We start from the raw sequence: 21,307 nt of genomic DNA on the forward strand, positions 1-21,307 counted from the left end.
TAATTTAGAACCACAGAAAAATAGAACAGACTTTAAATCTATATGTTGTTTTATTTGCAACAGCCCAAGTGTCCCAGAGGCTTGGAAACGTCAAGGAGCATCAATATGTTAGTCAAGTCACCTGTGCTAAATAGCAGGAAACACACTGTAACTATCTGACTCTCCTACCTCAAAGTATTGTGCCATGAAAGGAGAATCTTAACCTATTTGTCAAGTTTACCAGCACTCTGTACCATATGCCTGCAGTGTGACCCTGGATGCAGGCCAGTGCCAGACAGATACTCTGTGTCTGTACTTAGCCAGTCATAATACACCAGTAGTCTTAACTCATCCTGTCTAGGTTCTTGTGTAGTACCATCACTGTGTTTTTTTAAAAAGAACTTGTTCTTTCTCACATATCTTCTTAGAGGAGATGATACTCATCTAAAAATAAATCCACATTCCACTTGTGTATATGGGAGAGAAGGTAAAAGCATTCTCCTTTGAGTACCTCAAAGAGAACCAGACCTATCTACTTTTCATCATATGATGTTGGAAAATGTCAGACTAATGGAGAAATGCTTGTTCTGCACATAGTATTCACTTTTCATGTGGTTGTTTCAGGTGATAAAGCTGCAAGAGAAGGATGTGATAAATGTTGTCTGTGGGGAATGCCATTTTTACCCAGTATTTGCTGAAAATATTTTTGTAAATTACTGTATCTGTACAAGATAGCCTAAAGAAAGGCTCTACTTTATCTTGTGTTCATCTGTTTTAGTGCTCGCTTTATGAAAATGGATTTTTGTCTCCATTTAACTGCATGAAAGGGTGTATGTGTTTGAAAGAAAGAACCCCCCACCAACCTACACTAATTCGGCCCCCCACTCTGTGATTTCTGAATAAGCCAGGCACAGTGATAGCTGAAGTCACCGGAGGCTGTGCTTTGAACACAAGCGCGATACCTGTTTTGTGAGGTGAGGGCTTAGATGTTTCAATGTGCTACCTGAAATTACTGGGTACTTCAAAATATGTTGAACTCCTGATCTGTAAAACGGGGAGAGCCTTGCAAAACTGAATGGAAATCTCTGAAGTTGCACTGTGATGATTTACTTGTTATTTTTCAAAGATAGGTTATTACATCTGTCATGAACTGGAGTTTCAGAATTTTGCAGTAAATACAGGATGAAGCTGCGTGCTACATAAAGAAAATGCATAATAGCACATCGGTGACTTCACCTTTGGATAGTCAAATACACTTAGTAGGTAAAGCAGGCCCTCTCTGGAAAAATAGTATGTGAGTATATAATTAACAACAGTATCACAATATACAACCATGAGAGGACCAAAAGAAGCTAATACAGAGTGTGTTATTTTGGTTCATTGTATTAAACTTTTCACATTCCTTTTTGTGTGTGTGTAATGTAAACATAAGCTGAAAGAAAAGACTAAGACAACTGCAAACCTAATGAAATTGATGCTTTGTCTGCACAGTCTGGCATGTAAACTGTCTATGTCAATCAAGATTTTTCTCCAAACATGTTCTGTGTGGGCTCATGCCAGACTGAAGCTCATTGTCTTTAACAGGATGTGATTCAGATCATAATTTAACTCAGTCCCATTTCCACTTAAGTTTGCCTTTTAGCAGAGCTGTAAAGTGACATGCCATAAAAATTGGGCTGTTGTACTGAATTTATTGTATGAACTCCAAGCTTTATGTTTTTAAGAGAAGAAACAAGACAGTCTCTTACATGTTGGGAAGATAGTTCCCATGTTGTGAGGACTGTTGCAGTCTACTTAATGAGTTATCAAATGCATGAGTGGGTGCATGATATTAGGACATGGTACTGTAGTTTCTATAAAGCCTTTTCATGTTGTGATGAGGAGCAGAACTTGGTTCTTGACATTTTCCAGTCCATGGTGAGAGAAGGGGTAAAGAAGCATGGCAAAGGAAGAGGAATCCAACTGTTTGCTACAGACGGAACAGTGTATTCTCATCCAGGTACTGAACTGTGTTCTGCCCTTCTTTTGTGTGTATAATGACCATGGAGAAGACAGAATAGACTTTTTCCAAAGAAATATAGATTATTTTTATAGTATCAATTACAATAAATTCAAGGTCAGGCTGAACGGACTGTGGGCAACATCATGTGCTTGAAGAGGTCCCCACTCACTGCAGAGTGGTTGAACTAGATTGTCTTTTAAAAGGTCCCTTTCAACCCAAACCATTTTGTGATTCTATATCCAATACTAAAGGTTCATCTTATAAAACTAAAGCTACTTGAGATTGAGAATTAATTACCCCATCAGTATTTTCTTAAAAATTAAAGAGTGCTTAATGGAGGATTCTTACAAAGAAGCATTCACAAATTCCCTTTTAATTTCCAAGGAAGCACATAGTATATGTACAGTTTTATTACTGATATGATCCAAAATGTTTCTTACTTTTTAAAATGAGCAGTTAATTCTTCCTCCTTTCAGTATGAGAAAGATGACGGCAATAAGTGAAGTGTGTCCCCAGGTCTGTAGAACCAACGGTTGTTAGTATGAGGTGACCTTGGTAAGACGAGGGGCAGGGACAGTGCTGAGGGTGACAGGCGGCGTATGGTCTGGTGAGGAAGAATTTTGCTAGCTGTTGTGGCACCCCCCAGGCAGTCCTCCCACCAGTTCCAACAGCTGCCATAAGCTGCTGTAAAATATCGCTTACTTATAGAACTTCCTTAATCCTCTTCACCCCCTTCAGAGATTCCTGGCCCAACCCTTGATCAAACTAACCACCTTAAGACAAGGCATTCATGGTGGTATTATAGCAGGCCCGCTGCTGCGATCCTTAGGGAGCTGTTGGTGTTTCTGTAGTGAACAGTGGGTTTGGAGGTTTCTAAACACACTGATAATGTAACTGCTGTTGGTAAGCATTTAAAAATACTGATTTGTGAGTTAATTTTTTACCCCAAACAATATTTTAATTTTTCTGTTAACAGTGCATCTCACCCTTTTCCTTTTGAAGCTTCCTAGGAACAGACTAGGCCTGGAAAGCATTTTGAAGTGTGTGAGGGAAATGAGATCAAAAGTTTTCATAAGGAAAAAAAATATACTTCCATATGCACAGTAATTTTTTTTCATCCTAATTGTTACATGGGACTCAGTATTTGTGTACTTTTTTTTTCCATTTACCTTGGAGGGTTAAAGTCGTACTTCTGAAAGTCACTTCATATGTGTTTTTGGGGGTGAATTGGAATCCTGTAACTTAATGTTTTTTTCATAAATTAAGACTGTACTAAGTAGATTTTATTTCTTCAAATTCTGGTGATGGTTTCTGAATTCCCTGTTTAATGACAAAGGATATTAGTTCTTTGATATTTGCTTCAGTGCTTATTATTCACTTGCATGATGTCAAAATCCAGTATAGTGAAAGACCTTTATGCTATTATTTTTTTTAGCACAGTACGATAAGTATATTGTGTATATATACACATAAATTCCATTAATTTCTGTGGGAATTGGACATGTGCACATAGGGTAATTGTTTCTAAAGCTAAAAATAATTTCCATTTGATTCATGTCTTAAGTTTTGCTCACGTGTGACTGCAAGACATGAAGGCCACAAAGAACAGAGCTAAGATTTTTAAGTTGTTGATGATACTAGCCTTTTACCAATTAACAAGATTGTGAGGCTAGTGAAGCAGTTCTCAAGAAATACATTTAAAAAAATCATGACTTCATACTCCAGCTAATTAATTTAACATTTGAAAATCTCAAAGTACTATGTAGTTTTAACCGGTAGAATGAGTAGATCGGCTTTTCAAAATGTTGATCCCTGATTCTGTCTACATTACTGTGAGAAATGACTGAGTTAATTTGGGTACCTTTACACTTTCTTTTTTATTACTATGTAACTCCACCTGGCAAGGAGTAACTGAAGTGAAAAAATCGCATGGCTAAAAACAAATTTCACTTGAACTGTAGGTTGAAAACAAACTTTTAAAGTATGTTTAACAGCACCATATTTAGAAAAAAAGGCTCTAAAATTTACACTGCATGAAGCCTGGAAGAAGTATTTTTTGAAATACTCAACATTTAGTAAAACCCAGGGAGCAGAAAGAAAATTTATTGTAAATCGCTTTTATGTCAAAACAGTTTTGGAACTAGAAACGTACTTATGTATCTGATGTTCTCTAACAGTAAGTGAAAACCAAACGAGACTCTTCCAAACTCATTATCTGTGAACAACCTGGATCAACTGTTCCCCAACTCGCTCAAATACAACAACGGTTGTGAAAAGCTACCCAGAGTTTATAGTCAAAGAAAAAGGATCTTCATTCTCACCACTGAGAATACAAGAGATGCTGCTTTTTTTTAACCTTTTTGAAGTAAATTATCAGGAAGCTGAGATTTTTGTTTGTTTGTTTATTTCTGCTTCTTGGTAAGTCTGTTTCCTTTCCCTCCAGTCTACTGCACAGCTCACCAAACTCCCTCATCTGTTTGACTGTTTCCCTTTTAGTAGGCAGGATCTTTAAAACAATCTGCACTAAATGCCATCTAAAGCTGATTTGGTGCAGTTGTGAAGTCAAACCCTAGTGAAAGGGACTAGAGTGTGAAATAAGTTTAAAAGTAGAGCAAAGGAGAAAACATTTAAGAACATTTAAGAATTCTGAGGGAACTCACAAGGCAGAGCCGTAGAGAATGTAAAACCAGTGACCTGTTTGCAGATGCAGCTGATGTGGTAAAAGATACTGTTGTATAAAAGGTACTGGGAAGGATAAAAGCAAGCTACTCTATTTGAATACTCTTCCATAGGAGAGGAAATGAGGGACTGTCTTAGTGGTGGGTTGCTGTCTACCTTCCGGGAGTTGACAAGTTTTTTTAGAGATATATGAACCATGGCTGATGAGTACAGTAAACAATTGGCATTTATTGTTTGGTGCAAGTGAAGGTGTGGCTAGTAGGTACCGCTGTAATTAATGAGTATGATAATGCACGTTACTTCTCAGTTGGTGTATGCAAGATGAAGTCTTGATTTGCTCTTGATACTATTAATTTTTTTTAATGTGAATGTACCATATGAATCTTTTCCCAGACCATCAGTTGTTGAATATTTGAATTAGACTGAAGTTTTTAAATAAATTTAATTTATAAAATAATTGGAAATAGTTTACTCTTGATTCCTTTTTACACAGAAACAGGTTCCTGTGAATTCAGGAGTAAATACAAATGCAGTTCTATTTAGCAATTGCCTGTTGTGTTGTGAGGTTAGTCCTCTAAGCTCCTTTTGGGCAACAAGCAAGTGCCTGAAGGTATGAGGGGTTGCAGTATACTGAACAGGCCATGGCTCGTCTTGTAAAGGAAACAACAGTAATGGTAATAGTACAGGTTTCTTTCATCTCTGCTGTAAGTCACCCTATTAGATTATAAAAGATAGTTGCTGAAAAGTAGGTGAGGGGACTTCGTGTGTGTAAAGGGTAGCAAATGCAACTGCTTGAGCTTACAGTTACCTCCTTATACAGGGTTCTTTCTAACCCACTTGACTTTGTGAACCTGGATTATAGTGCAGCTCCACAAAACTGTAGCACAGCTGAAGGGTGGAAGCAGCAAATGGCATTGGAAGTGCGGGGATGACTCTCCAGGGATAGCGAGCTCTGCAGTCAGAATAGCTGTTGGGGAGGAAGTGGCATGCAGGTCTCTGCTGAAGGTCTTTATCTCTGGAAAGCTGATATTTTATCTACCCCAGTGTGACAGCCCGCAGGGAAATGTGTGAAGAGTTCCTGCCTTGACCAGTTACTCACTGTAATTTTTGTAGCAGCCCTTAATTTGTGCTAAGTTGATCCATTTTATTAATAATTATTAGGTCTCTTTTCAGTCTGGATGACTTTGCTGATTTGAGTTGCTGTCCATGGCCTAAACCAGTGGTACCAGCTGAACTGAGGAGGTAGCAGAAGGTGGGAATGAGCAAGGTGCAGAACTGACTGTGATGTTGTGTTTGGTCCCATGAAGTGTATCGCAAGGCAGGCAATAACTTTAAACTCTGCTGAACCTTTTATGTTTTGAAGGGCTGAATGCTTAGCACCCTTGTGGGTGGTGCCCCTACACAGAGGAAGGTGTTGATGAAAATGAATGTGAATTTTATTTCGTTATTTCCACTGTCTTCAGGCTGTCCTGGGGCCATGCTGAACTGGTGGTGACAGTGAAGGTTGGCTGCTCATGTGGGTTGTGGTGTCTCAGGAATCCTGGGTCACCTGACTTGTACCAATGGTGGTTTCCATCAGGATCAGAGAGGGGGGCCAAAATTACTAGCCCCTGCTCAGGGGAGAAAACCCACTTTGCCCTGTGATAGGGAGCCCTGTCTGAGTGTGTGGCTGAAGCCAGCGGCAGGGCAGGAGGGGGAAGCTCTTCCTGTCGTTACTGGGAGCATCTCTGGTGTATGCGTCAATAGATTTTTTTAGGTTTTATAGCAGCATGTTTTAAAGTAAGTTTCTAAGGCACTGAAAGCTTACACACAGTTTCTCTTTCGCTGCTAGATCCTGTATAATGGTTACTGTAGTACTGTATGGCTTGGCTCTGCCTGTAGTTTTACCAGAAATTACGCTGCAGTACCATGACCAAGCTTACACAATAGACTGGGATGTTGTGGGCCCAAGGGAATTTTCTTAAATTTAAAAGATTTTCCATCTGTATAAAAGTGTATCTGCCACATCACATAGTGTCACAGCGCTGCGAGTGGACTCTTACTTGAGACAAGCTTCCTTTTTGTCCCTTTTTTGTTTACAAGGAACAGAGAGACAGAGAGAAGAGGTTGGGCAATGACTTGGCTCTGCTTGCAGAGAGGTAAACAGATTTCCCAATGTTGAGCCATGGTTGGGTAGCCGGAAGCGGATGGCTGGCCATGCTCCAGCAGCCTGAGCCATGGGCCTGTTTGGAGCCGTTCATGAGTCAGAGCATGAGGGCTGGTGGTGCTGATGAGTCATCAGTTTCCCACTTCCCCTGAAGCAGCTTTACTTTGATGTGGCTCAGTTACAAAATCCAGTCTCTCAGTCAGTGTGACAAAGCCCTGACAAAGGGACCCATATGAATACTACAGCATTAGCCAAACTCTTAAGTTTGTGTTATTTCAGGTGAGAGCTTGCTTACAGAATAATGTACTTTGAATCGATCCTTTCTCCTCAATTCCCCTTCAACCTTTTTAGATTAGTAGGTCTGAATTTCCTAATACAAGAAAAAAAAAGTCTGAAAATAGAACCCGCTGAGATATGTTTGTTGTTGGAGTTAATACAAGCAGAAAGAATTAGTACGCTTCATGTTGCTGCTTGCTAGTTTAAGCTAACTGAGCTGTGTTGGCAAGGGTGCAGTGGAAGTCGGGGATTAAAGCCTGGCAGTTAAAAAGTGCAGTATCCTGCAGTAGCACAAATTCTGAAGAACGTTGGTATTTCAGAGTGGGAAGCAGAGATCCAAACAGGAACCATTTCACATAAGCCTGAGGTAGAACAGTTGGAGCACAATGAAAAAGTCCTAGTAAAATAACTGAGTTGTTTAGATCCGAGCTTTGCTTTAATCCCCCTCTGATGAGGGGCCACTGTTATGATACAGTTTACCACGTACTGATAGGACTTACTGGATGTGAATGCCATGATTGGGGTGGTGTTTGTAGTGGCATGTTCTGTGTCGTGTTTGACAGAAACTTGGGTGTATCTCATTTGAGTTGGAACTACTTAACTTTCCCTGATTTCAGTGGGAACACTGAAACTTCTTGTTTGTCTATGAAGACCCCCCCCGTCAGTCTCATCTGTGATGCAGGAATAGGACTTAAAATTAATGTCTCTTTCCTACCCTGCTTATTTGCAAATGAAGACCTTGTTGAGAAAAGGCCTGCTTTGGTACTGGAATTTACAATAATAAAAAATGCAAAGATTGTTTCTGAAAAACTTGAAAGTAAGAATTTGAACATGTATTTTGGAGCTACTTTATCATGTGTTTGAATATTCCTGAAATAAGAATCTTATAAAAACCAGTCTTAACAGTTCGTTACATTCTGTCATAGCAGTTTCTACTTCATAGTGAATCTTCAATATTATAGATTAGGCAAGGTATCTTTTAAGTTTGAGGGTCCTCCTCTTTGGATTCATACACATGTAATGGAGGCAGTTATCTTCAAAATCTACAGCTAAGAACTGTTTCACTAATTCTCTCCCAAACTCTTCTTAGACTGTCTCTTTAGATAATGTGTGTAGATGATGAACAGAAAATGTCATGCAGTAAGAGGTAATAAAAATATATATAATAATAGTAAAATATATTAATAATAAAAGAGCAAATAATTAGCGATTTAGAGCACTCACAAAGTTAGCATTTATCAGAATTGTTCGACATTGAGTTTCAGCTTCATTTTTGGTTGAGCAATCAGTATAGTAATACTTGTTACAGAAAGTATATTTAAATGTGATCAGCACTTTTTATTTGTATACATTTATAAAGAAAAATCATGTTACTGTTCCATCTCCTATTTTCTTCTCCCCCTTTTAGGGGAAAAAGAAAAGCAAAAATTATAAGTGAAATTAAATAACATTATTTGCATAACTTTTGAGCTATTTTATGAAAGACTTTTGAAAATGTTATCATTTGCAGGGAACTGCAAAAATTAAAAGCATAAACTGGTGGTAATAGAAAGATGCTTTTTTCTTAAGGGAAGTGGAAACTTCTTACCACTTAAAGAAACAGAATATAACTGTTAGGACTGAGTGAAGACATTTTTATGGTATTTATTAAGTATTAATTTAGATAGATGTAGTGTAATGGGTTATCTTTCTGTATAGATGCTACTACACCAGAATTACGTGTGTGAAGTGATTTATAACCATATAATTCCATTGATAAAGCAGGTAAAACTAGTGTACAAGTCAGTGCCTTAGGCAGCAGTTAGACCAGGGGTGTAACACAGTGATACCTCGTTATCTCTGTGATCCTGGAAATTAAATGCTTAGTCTTTGTCCAGTACCAGTGTAAAGCTCAGATGCTGGGAGAAGTAAAAATTTTACTGTCTTCCAAGTGGGTCGCCCATGTACTACAGTTTAACAGTGCAGGCAAGATTTCTCACCCATGTTACTTTTTGTCTGAAGCTTTGTTTTCTGTCTCGTTGTAGGCTGTGATGTATGCCAAGAAGAAAATCCTTCTGGGGGGGGGAAAAAAAAAGTAGTTCTGGAAATAATAAAACAAGGAACAGATGGATTGATACAATCCCAGACAAGGATATTTAAAAGGGGATTTCTCCATAGTGTTTTTCTTCCTTCTGTACAGATACACATTTCAGAGCTGAATAAATAGTCTGCATTACAATGAAACTTCACACATATGAGCAAAATTATTTTTTCCTGGGGTTGAAAGAAACAGTGGTAAAAGGGTGTGATTTCACAATCAGAAATGCTGCTGTTCTACCACTGAGGCTCCAAATCGACTTTTCCTTCCTCATGCAACTGTACAGCTGGTTGGATGATAGTGCAGCAACAACAGAATCAGCAAAACAGAAAAAATAAGAAATTAGTATTAGCCACAAGGGCTTGCTTAGCCTGATCTGGTGGACAGCACAACTGCAGGATTACTGCTGTCAGTCCAAGAGAAGGGATGAGAACGTGTGGGCTAGGGATATGAGACTTCCCCTCTCAGCAGCAGCATGGACTTGGCTTGTCCTCAGCCAGTCATGAAAGCACAGCTTCAGTGCAACTCACTCTATCACTGGACTGTATTGTAATTTGCTTTTTAAAAAATCCTAGTCCTATGGACAGTCCAGAGCTAAATCCTGCTCTTATGCCTGCTCCTGGCGACTGACTCTGATCTGGCTGCTCAATACCCTATGCATTACCAAACGTAATGGGGTCAGGGATGGGAGCCCACCTGCCTGCCATTTGGTTGTAGACCGGTAAATGCCATTTAATTGGTTTTAATGATGAAGGTCATGAATTTTAGGACAGTATTCTGTATTTTAGTGTTTGAAATCCACCTGTAATGTTTAATGTTTCACCTGTTGGCCTTTAAGAAAAAAAGAGGCTGTTCTGAATTGAACTTTGTCAGTTCTGATGCCCAGGAGGCTGTAAGAATCTAAAAAAGGCTAATTTCTGACACTGCTACATTTTCTTTTATTCTCCTGTATAAATAAAAAGATACTGGGCCAAAATCTGTTATCCCAATATAAATCCAGTACATTCCAAGTGGAATGAACCAGTACTGCGTTCTGCAAAGGTTTAACGTAACCTTTTCAATACCTATGCAGAAATAAAGGCGTAAAGGGAGTGGGAGCATAGGGTTTTACATAAACAATGGAAACGGGCTGGGAGGAGGCTTCTCTGGCCTGAAACCAAGCCCTTTATTTTAGAGTCTGTCTGATTTTAGGGAATTGTTGGGGTTTCAATTCCACTATATTAAGATGTTAAATAAGCTTTGTCTAATGTTTAACAGTCTTTTCTTTAATAACTGGATAAAACCAAATCAGTTTAGTGGTCATAGTAATAAATTCTAGTAACAACCAACTATCACTTGATCTTGAATCATAGTGTTAATGCCGTGTTCGAGGGTTCTGTTTCAGATGCTCTGTCAGCACGTTTTTTAATGAAGAAGGTATGTTTGTATGCTGCCAGGATGACACCAAGAAGGGTAAGCAAGGCCACTCGTGAATCCTGGCTGTGGCTGCTGAGAAGTTACCAGGCTTACAAAGAAAATTCCAGTGTGTTGTGGTTTTTTTAATTTATTTTGGTGTGATTTGTTTTTTGTTTTGTTTTAACTGCAGTTGGATTCTTTAAGATCTATGATCCTTAGGCTTTTTGGTCAATTTTTCAGTTCTGTAAGTTAAAAAGCATTGCTGAATGGTTGTCATTGCCCTGCTTCTCACATGTATAATTGAAGTACAGATTGTTTTCTCTATAAAAAGGATAAAAGGGGTTTTGAACAAAAGCATATTAGTTTTCAGGTACGGTTTCTTGACTGGTTGCTTTGCATAGCAATTTGCAGAACGTTTTTATCTTTTCTTATAAGCAGTTTTATGTGAGAAGAAGCTTTATGAATTTATTAAAACTTGATTGAATATTTTAAATTTACAGGTCTTATTTCAAATGAAATAGGAGGAAATCTGCAAGGCAGTAAAGTTACATCCTAGAAAGGTGCTAATTTACACAATACACCTTCGTTTATTGATTCTGGATTATGTGTTTCTTCATGTTTTGTGCTGACTTAATGCTCACTGCCTTGGATTAGTGCTGACTGCCTCACTATGTCAGTAATCAAGAAAAGACACGTAACTCCAAGGAGAATAAATGGCACAGCTGCTCTTTGTAATCCTTTGTAGGCAGGACATTTTAAGCAGGCATACTTTAAAACAAGAAAGGGATGGAGAACTATCGCATGGTACAATGTGGAAAGAAGCTTCTTCACAGAACTACAGCTCATTTCATCCTAATTCAGTGATCAGGAATCAGGTGTTTCAACAGGAAGTGTTTATGCCAAATGTGTTTCTGAAAGAGTAATTACTGTTTGGCTTTTAAAATATATTGAGGATAATTTTAACATAGTACTGTTCTTAAGAAGTTTTTTTCAAAGTCATTAATTGGACAAGATTTTGCTGGGCTGATGATAATGTTTACTGTCAGCACTATATAAACTCTATTACTGAAGAATATTTTTAATGACTTCTGTTACCTAAGCCCGATATGATTTGAAATTTTTTACAGTTTCAGTAAACCCAATGATGCTGTATTAAAAGTGCAAGACAAAAAAAAATCATAGTTACTGTCATAGACTGCTACCAAGCATTCCTGCTATTGTGTTCTTTCCTAAATATCTACAATGCTGTGAATCTGTGCGCAAGACCCACATATAGCAAGTCATGTTATTTTTGCCAATACCAGAGACTTACTGTAAAGAGTTTGGACGTGGTAACATCACAAGAGATGGAAGCTTGCTTGTGAAATAGTACTGGTGATCAGCTGAGTCTGAAAGTGTGGAGTAGTCACAGCAGTAATGGCAATGCTAATAATGTAGGTGAAAGTTACAATGATGAGTTGATGAGTTCAGTAGATGAACTCAATGATGAGTTCAGTAAAAATGATGTTAGACTGTGCTTTTACGAAAGGTGTATTGGAATGATTTTCCAGACAGAGAATATTTAAATTTTTATCCTTCTTAAAATATTCTTCTTAAAATCTTGCCTCTTGTAAAGTTTTCTAACAAAAAAATAGTAGAGGAAAACCCATGCAAGTCCAGCCAGTAATCAAGAGCCTAGTTAGTCAGTTGGGTGAAAGCTGGACACAGAACCAGGTAATCCTTAGATACATACCAGACAATAGATTGCTTTAAGATAGTTCCTTTTTCTTTTCTTGTTTCAAAATAGAATTACATGCTGATGCTTTTAAAATCCTTGTCCTGGTAAGTTTCTTTCAAAACTGATACATTCAGTGAAAACCTTCAGTTGCAACAAAATCACAGTTCCTTCACCACTGTATTCTGTGGCAAAAATATTGTACAGAGGTCACACTTTATAGTTACCTCACTGCAAAATCTGACGCAGATTTGTGCACTACTCCGTTGTTTTCAGGGTAATACAGGTACACGAGTGTTTACATACTAGAGCAGTAGATACGTCGTTGACCTACATTGCAATAAAAACTGGTAGTGCCTTTACAGAGAAATTGGTGATGACACATAAGTCAGGAGGACATAATCTGTCCCTTTTTGTAATGAGCATATATTCTGATATCCTTGGAGGCATAGAGACAGACTAGTTTCCATGGTGTGGTAAGGAACAAAGCAGCTGGATTTGGCAAGACAAACACTTGTCTTTTCAGAACTCAGCAGAATGATGTTACATTGCTGAGTGAAGAACAGTCATATATTTGAGTGTGTAGAAAAAGACTGGTAGGATAAGAGTAAATAACTTTTGTAAAATTAAATAATTTTGAAGATGTGCATGTATTACAGATTTTCAATATTGTCATAGAATTCACCAGTTGTTCAAGTAAAAGTAATTATTCAGCAGTGTTGCATAAAAGTTAGAATAGCAGGGGCAGAAGATCAAGAAAAAATAAATGACAAGATGATAGATAATTTCAAATGGGTTAGGGTGAGATGAGGAGGGTAGAAAAATGTGGGATGAGAAAAGCAAATGGAATTTTGATGACATTATTGCTAACCATGTGTATAATATACTTGGATATTTTGTGTTAATATTGTGTTTTATCTTTTCTTTCTCAGTCACATAGAAAAAATTACAACATGGCAAGATCCTCGAAAAACTATGAACCAACCACTGAATCACATGAGCCAACATCCTGCAGCTGCTTCCACACCAGTACCACAGAGATCTATGGCAATGTCTCAGCCGAATCTCGGTGAGTACTGGATGTCATCTCTCTGATGAAAATACAAAGGAGAGAGGAGAGCCACCTTTGACTAATCTGTTTGCCACAGTAATTTTTGCTTCAAGATGGGTACCTCTATTCTGCTATCAGGCCTAATGTTCTCCACTTCCTTTTCTTGTTTTTCCCTTTGTAGATTTTGCAGCAAGTGAATTTGTACTGTTTGAGGTGAAGTTCTAACATCTCATGCGTTTTATTTTAGAGCTTCTGTGACAAAATTTTGATGCAGTATTGAACATAGAAAAATAAGGTCTTTCTGTGCTTTTTCATTCAGAGGTAGTGTAAATCTCTACAAGCCTACCATATAATTTCCAAAGCTTACTATGCAGAGTGCTTTTAAGTGATCAGTCTGCAGTCTTTGCTGTGTTTCCTCAGGTCAGAGATTGTACCTAGTTTGCTTATTTGTTTGTTTATGGTGTGGGGTGGTGGTTTGCATAGCTAGGTTCTGCACTGGAAATTACTTGCAAAATACTAAGAAGCCTGTTTTGCAGTATGAATTACCTAAAGACTTTCTATAAATGGTGTGGTTTCATTGCTGGTCCTCCGTAGCAGTTCAGGCTTAAGTTTAAGCATGATCTACATTCCTCTGATTTTGCCAGACAGGAGCCTTAGTGAAAATAAAGCAGTGAAAACTCTGAAAATTTTAAAGAGAAAATGTAAATGGAAGAAAACATTTTCATGTGTAATTGAGAATTACAAATAATCCCTAATATTTCCCTGCTGCAGCTTTAACTTTTCTACCACTCAAGAAACTGAGGAACAGATAGGTCAGCTTACAGGCTAAAGATCACAAAACTATGTCAAACAGGTAGTCTTAAAAACACAGACCAGATTCTTGTTCAGGTTAATTTTTGATAAGTTGGTCTCATGATTTCATGATTATTCATTTGCAGTGTGGTTCGTCAGGGCTGTGTCTTTACCATTTTCTTGGAACGTGAACATTTGACTGCCAATAGTCACCAATAGCAGTAATGCAATATACAATATTTTTGTCTTAAATTGCTAATAAACACCTTAGGCTGTCCCCTGAGGTAACAAACTTCATTTCTTTCTGATACCTTTCTCTCAACAACTGTCCTGCTTGAATATATTCAGTAAAAGGTGTGGGCTATGCTGTGTGATTTAGCAGACAGTAGCAGATTGTATCAGGAGAGCATATATGTGAAGAAGGAACCTGAGTAAAATCTGGAAGGTTAGGGTGTACTGCAGTGTGTCATACTACATTGTAAAGCTAACAACTGCTCTGCACATGTTGCTTCAAACCACAGCTGCGTTTAGGTCAATCTGTTTATAGCAATTCCAAAATGGCCAAGAGGTAAGAATAGGACAGTGGGGGTTTTTGTTCATACCAGCTCCTCAGCTTGTGTTGACATCTGTTACATTCTCTCCAATTAAAAAACAAAGGAGGTACCATAAATCAGGACAGTGTACAGCAAGCTTTTTCCCTCAGTGTGTCAGTGCAAGTGAATCAAAACCAAATCCTGTACTGAAATACGTGTATACTGAATTTTAGAGAATGGTCTTTCATGGGATACAAAGGATTAAAATAAAAGCATACTCAATTAACAGTCTGTTCTTGAAGGGACTTCAGGTGCCCAACAGGGGCATTTCCACAAACTTCAAAATCTGTCATATCAAACACAGACTATTTCATTCAGTGCCCTTCACATTTATAGATGAGCTTCTACTTTTGGTAGGTATTTATACAATGCTTGGCTTAATGGTTCAGATCTGTGATTGAATTTCCTAAACTTTAGCCCACTAGAAGCAGTGTGTAAAAATTTCCACAATGTCCATATTTATTTAATCAAGAAAATATTTTGTCAGCGTGTTTTGGTGTCCTTTTTCACATTCTGGTGGCTTTCAAAAGACATGCTGTGACACTTTGAGAGCAAGCAAATCTGTTCGCACAGCTGAGTAGCACTTTCAGCACTTATTACTAAATTCAGCATCACAGTCCCTGATTTCCCAATCCACCTGTTCGAACACATCGTGTGACACTATTTTGTTTAAAAATGCATTTTAAAAGATTTAATGTAGAAACTCTGTGTGTGTGTAGATATGTATATCCACACACACAAACTGCGAGATAGCAATAATCTGAACAGAATACAGTAGCCTCTGAATATTTGTGTGACAGTTTAAAATACCTGTGAGTGCAGTTTCCAGTACTGAAGTAAAACATCTCTTGTTTTGAAATTACCTTGGCCAAAAGGGAGGTCTTCCTGCTCTTTTGTGATGCTAGCAGTGCTACTGCTAAAGCTGCTTTCTGGAGTCTTGCTCAGACATAGAAGTGTGCAATTTGTTGGTCTGTCAGTCAGACCTCTAAGCCAGAACTGATTGTGCCAACATCTTACAGACATCAGAGGAGAAATGGAAATTGTATTCCAAGTTAAGATACTCTTCTGGCCATAATTTTGTAACTTTTTAGCAAATTAAGTCTATGCATCTGTCTTTTGCCTTAGCATTTTTTGGTACTGTAGGAATTAACAGAAAGTTTTCTTTTGAAGACGTGCCACTTGAAAGAAAAGGATCTAAGTGTTCCAGGTCTACGTACTGGTCTGCACTTCTGTTTACTAACACGTGTTTTCCTTGCTGTGCTGCTTATGAAGAAAAGGAAAATATGGTGGTCTCTTCTGTACAGCTTGTTACTTTTATGAACTCCTTTCAGCAATATGTGCTTGGAAGTGTACAAAGGCAGTTGTAAACATTCTGTCAAAAGCACAGTGTGACTATGTGATACCAAATCATAGTATGCCTATGCCTGAGACACAGAGAAATGTATAGTGAAAACTGAATGAAATTAGTAGACATACTGCTGTATTTTTGAACCTTTTTTCTGGCTATGGTTTTTATGTTGTCTGTTTTTGAGCTACACTTACTGGTTTTCTTTAACTTTAGCAGTGTTAGTTTTCTCACTAATGTTTAAAGTATTGCTTTTAAAATGTTACATAACAAAGGCATTTGAAGATATTTCTTCCTTTGATACACCTTAAATTTATGGAAGACTTACACATGCTAGGCTCATTTCTATGCTCATTTACACGCCACCACTAAATTCAGCGAAGCTTTATGAATGAAGAGAGAAACTTGCCCCAGAGACTAAAAGCATGTTATTGCAGGCTAGCATATATTCAAACTTGTTCAGTTTTCTTTTTCTAATTATTTTACCTTTGTTGTTCTTCTAAGACAGTCTGTGGATGGATATACTAAGGAAAGGATGACATTGACAGGAATCTTGTAACTATGTATTAATTGTCTATTGCCAATCAACTCCATTACTATGGTAGAATCAAAGACTGTATGTGGAAGGAGAGGTATCTGTACACCCTTATTTTAGGCATCTAACCTAGGTCCCTCAATTAGGAGATGGAGCTCCATGGTCTTACTGTGAATGAAAGGAAGGAGAGAGCAGTTGCAGTGCACCTAAGCTAATGGTCAAACTACTGCCTGACTTAAATAACTAAATTGTTTTCTGGAAGTGCCTAAGTCCAAGCTAGGGAAGCTGTTCTGCCTTAATGGAAGTCACTGGTGTAAGAGGATTGGGGAGGATAGTTTTTCCCTATGTGTAGCAAGTTCTAGGGGGAAAAACCCAGATCCTTTTAAAAGTTTCTTTTGCAACAATTTTTAATGAAATGCTACTTGTTTTGTAATCCTTCTCTATTTTACATTATGCAACACTCAAACCCATTGTTATTTTCATCCTGCTTGCTTTGAACTCTTTAAAAAGAGATTTCTTTTGTGGTTGTACTCTTCATCCAGTTGGTGAGCACAATCTGGTCTTCATTTAAATGTTTCTCAAGTTTAACAGTTTGCAACTTATTGTGACATAAAATAATAAAACCCTCTGATAGTGTTTATGTTTTCTCTATAAATTAGCTTGAATTTATATGTGCGAGTTCTTTTCCTACAAGCTTTTTAAGGAACAGACTCTATCTGCAGAAAAACCTCAGAAGATCTTCGGGCCAAAGTGGCATTATGGTACAGTTAGTTGTAGAATTTAGGCCTCACAACAAATAACAGCTGTAGACTGCAAGGCACAGTTATTCTAGGTCCTGTGTGAGTGATTAAGCTGTATGTTAAGTAGTGCCCAGAGTTTGGTGGTTTGAGAGTTTTGGGGCACGCTGTCACTTCACAAAATGCCTTTGAGTTTATTTGGGCATGGTTAGGGGCTTTCAATTTCTCTAACTAGAAACTGTGGTTAAAAAGTGTGTTTGGTCTAACTAAACTCACCAAAGTCCTGGCTGGATGTCCCTGATGCTCCCTGGTGCCAGGCTACCACTGTCATCTCTGTGTCTCACTTCACAGTGGACCATCCAGCATCAGCAATAACAGAAGTGCGTGCCTGGTTTTACCACTTTGCATTTTCCACTTCTGGTATACAAGAGAACTTGTGTGACTCATCACACTTTTTACAGAGATAGGACTGATGGGTAGAAAGGCTTTTAAAAGCTGCAATCATGTATCAGCTGGCTCAGGGAAGAAGTGACAAGGACTGAAGCACAGAGACGAGCAGAGCTATCTATGTTTGTGTAGAACCCTTAAGCATTAGAGCTGAACCATCTTCCCTTACCCTGTCTGTTTTTTCCCCTTATAATCTATTATTTTCCACGTAAGTTTGGACAAGATAATTTTTCAAGGTCCCTTCCAACCTGGGCTATTCTATGATGATGATTGATAATGTGATAATTTCGTGACTTGTAAAGTATCATCTTGATGCATAGTGTCTATTGGCCCAGCTAACCCTGCCTTCACAAAATGTACCCAGATCACTCTTAATTCTGAACTCTTACATAATACCTCATAACTATATGTTCTCTCAGGTTCTGTCAAGGTGAATTCATTAATGTGTAAATTCGCAGGAAAAAAGATAATAAAGATGTGAGCATGTTAATGTTATGTCATTATGTTACAGTTCCTGAGGTTTCCAGTGTTCCCATGCTGTGTATGTATCAGGAGCAGATTGTTTTAATTTATCTCTGTACTGCTGTTTTTTTATCAGTTGTCTGCTAGTGGCATCCTCAAAGGGGTATTATAAGAAACTGTACTCATTCAGATGTCCTGAATTGAGGGACAGCTGCTGGAAGATAATTAATGATGTTATGAACTTGCAACAGTAAGGATGCCTATTCTGAAGTAAGGAAAGAAGCTGGATAAGTTTCCACATGTGGCTGAGTGTCGGGGCTTTGCAAAATTTAAGGTTGTAGCCATCACAGAATAATTCAGGTGGGAAGGGGCCTTGGGAGGTCTCTAACCCAACCTCCTGCTCAAAGCAGTCTACTATGAGATCAAACCAGGTGCTGAGGGCTTTATGCAGTCAGCTGTCAAAAACCTTTGCGGCAAATCAGAGTCTCCCGGTGCAGTTCTCACGCTTTTGTGAGGTGAGAGGCTGGCACCATAAACAGAACTGTTACTGTGTGGTCAGCACCAAGTGGTGGAGTTTCAGCACATGTAATAACGCACTTAAGAGTGGCAAGTAATTTCTGGCAGAGGGAGCAGGGTACTACATAGACTTTCATTTGCACTCAACACCTGCACTTTCACCTGATCAGATCATGTGTAGATATAGAGTACAAAAAAAGAAAACAGCATATCACATCTGTGGTAGAGGCAGGTAATATTTATCTCCATTTTATACATGAAGCATTTCAGGCATAAAACATTGGAAAGCCCAACGTTAATTTGTTTACGGTCAGTGTATGCACTGATCCTGTGAGTTCAACCATATGAACTTACTGTGTCAAACTTTAGATGAACTATTTGCTTATTCCCCACCACTGAAAAAGAGAAAGCTCCATACCTTAGAAACTTAATTTATCAAGATCCAACAGCAGGCGTGACCCAACTGATGCAAGCAGGATGGTTTTAACTGTTAAAAATACTGGTTGTCTAAGGTGAAAGACATTATGTATTATGCAGTAGAATTTAACATGAAGAGCCTCTTGCATTGACAACTGTTTGTTACAGAAATTCATCTGTGGATCTAAAAAGTTTAACTTTCAGCTGTATTGCTAAGGGTAATCTAATTGAGTCTGGATATAACTGGGAGTTATGGCACTTTGCCCTCTGCTTTCATTTTATTTTATTTTTTAATCAGCCAGGAAATCCAACCAATAAAATAATGCAATAATCCTGTCTAAGAGTAATAAACACATGAACCAAAGTTTCCATATCCTGCCACGATAAAAGAGGTGTAGCTACTATTGTTTGAGGATGATAAAATGCTGTTTTGGTTACTGTGTCAAAGTGAGCCTCTGGAGATAATAAAACAGAAACTCCCAAAGTGTTTAAGAACAGGTGGTACGTGTTTTAGTGATAACTAACATACGTTAAATGGTCTATATTTTGCAAGACTTGGTTTGCATTGGCTGGAAGTTTGGCTGCAAATATGTAACACTGAGAGGAACCTGTTTTTCCCTCTGTGTAGCCCATACCCTCACACCACCTGCACAGTGGAAAGGCTTCCTGTTCCAGGTCATTTTTAATTACTGGATATCCTGAAAGAAGTGGACACAATTCATTTGTGGTCAGTGTGAATAATTTTGGCATCTGCTTTTGGTTAATGAAATAATACATACAGGAGAGCTGAAAGCATTGTAGAAGACCTGTATGTTCTGTGGAAATGAGAGTTTTATGACACAGCTCTGGAAAAGAATGTTTGGGGTTTTTTTTTTGTTATTTGCAATTAAAAACTCTGAGAAGTAATTTATCAGGCATATTTCAAATGGAGTAATTTATTTATGTTTTAAGGACAATGGCTAATAGTTCCAGAGACTAATGAGAATCAACTTCAGTGTCAAATAGATTAAATCCAAGTATCTCAAAGGACACATGCCTTTAAAGCGGCAGCTGACTATCTAGTAAATCTGATATTTATGTTATGTTAAAGGTTGATGTGTTCAAATGAGATGTTGGTATTGTTTCAAAATCTAGTAATTTTTACTTTTATTTTAACAAAGAAATTCCTGTTGTTGTAAGCATTTCCCTTCGATGCAAGCAGTAATCCAAACGTGCCACTACAGGAGTGCAGTGTCATTTTCATAGTTCCAAAGTGAATGAAATGCAAAAGCTGAAGATTGCATGAAACAAAAGTAAAAATAATTTAATAAATACTTTAAATAATAGTAGTCATCAGTAATTGATCATTAGCATTAAAGCTGTCTCTCCAGTCAAGCAGCCCCTGCCTTATTTGTTGTTATTGATGTATTGTTAGAAGTGCTTACAGAGTAAATCTCTAATCTTTTAAATAACTTCCTGCTAGATCATAGCTTTGATGCTGCACCTGCAGGTGGTTTGTTTGGTGTTTTTTTTAAGCTTGAATCATCGAAGACAGGAAAGATCAGTTAAATATGAATATCACAGAACTAACAGTTGAAACTGTTGAGAAATTTCTGTATAGCTATTTTCAGCCCAGAAATCTGAATAAAGGAGTCTCTGTGCACTGGGATAGTACAACTTCTTGGTTTAATACTTTACAGATTTTTGGAACAAAATGCACCAGAACTGAAAAGCAGTATTTTTTGCTGACCTTGTTGGAAGGCTAATGCTGTTTCTGGGAAATAAGTGAAACAAGCAGTTCTTTGTTGGCAGAAGCAGAGAGAGAAAAGGAGGGGAGCCTAGTCTTTTTTTTCTTCACAATGTCGTGACTAAAGTCAAAACTGTAATATGGCTGGGTTCGTACTTTTTTTTTTTTTAAAAAAAAAGAACAAACCTCTGTAGACATTTTTTTTTCATCAGTGTGTGTTGCGTGACACCTGATGTTGGCCAGTTCATATGAATTAGGCTCTGGGCTGCCTGTAAAGGGCGTAGAGAAAAAAGATCCACAGTTGCATCCAGACACTTCTGATAGTAAAATAATAAAGATTGGTACAATCAGTTCAACGCATATGTCAGAAGCAATTTATGCTTGCATGTTTTGGCTTCTGCAACTTGCAGAGTCTCTT

At 37.9% G+C, this 21,307-nt stretch overlaps 1 protein-coding gene across 1 annotated transcript in view; it reads left to right on the forward strand.

The window, feature by feature from the left end:
* WWTR1 (WW domain containing transcription regulator 1) overlaps window positions 1–21,307 on the forward strand; it is a 77,879-nt gene that overhangs the window by 31,336 nt on the left and 25,236 nt on the right. The window contains exon 2 of the mRNA XM_055723353.1: window positions 13,201–13,337. Coding sequence (XP_055579328.1) covers window positions 13,201–13,337 — 137 coding nt within the window. The remainder of the gene's footprint in view (window positions 1–13,200; window positions 13,338–21,307) is intronic.

This window comes from Falco cherrug, chromosome 11 (assembly GCF_023634085.1).
Source record: "Falco cherrug isolate bFalChe1 chromosome 11, bFalChe1.pri, whole genome shotgun sequence".
NCBI classification, from domain to species: domain Eukaryota; kingdom Metazoa; phylum Chordata; class Aves; order Falconiformes; family Falconidae; genus Falco; species Falco cherrug.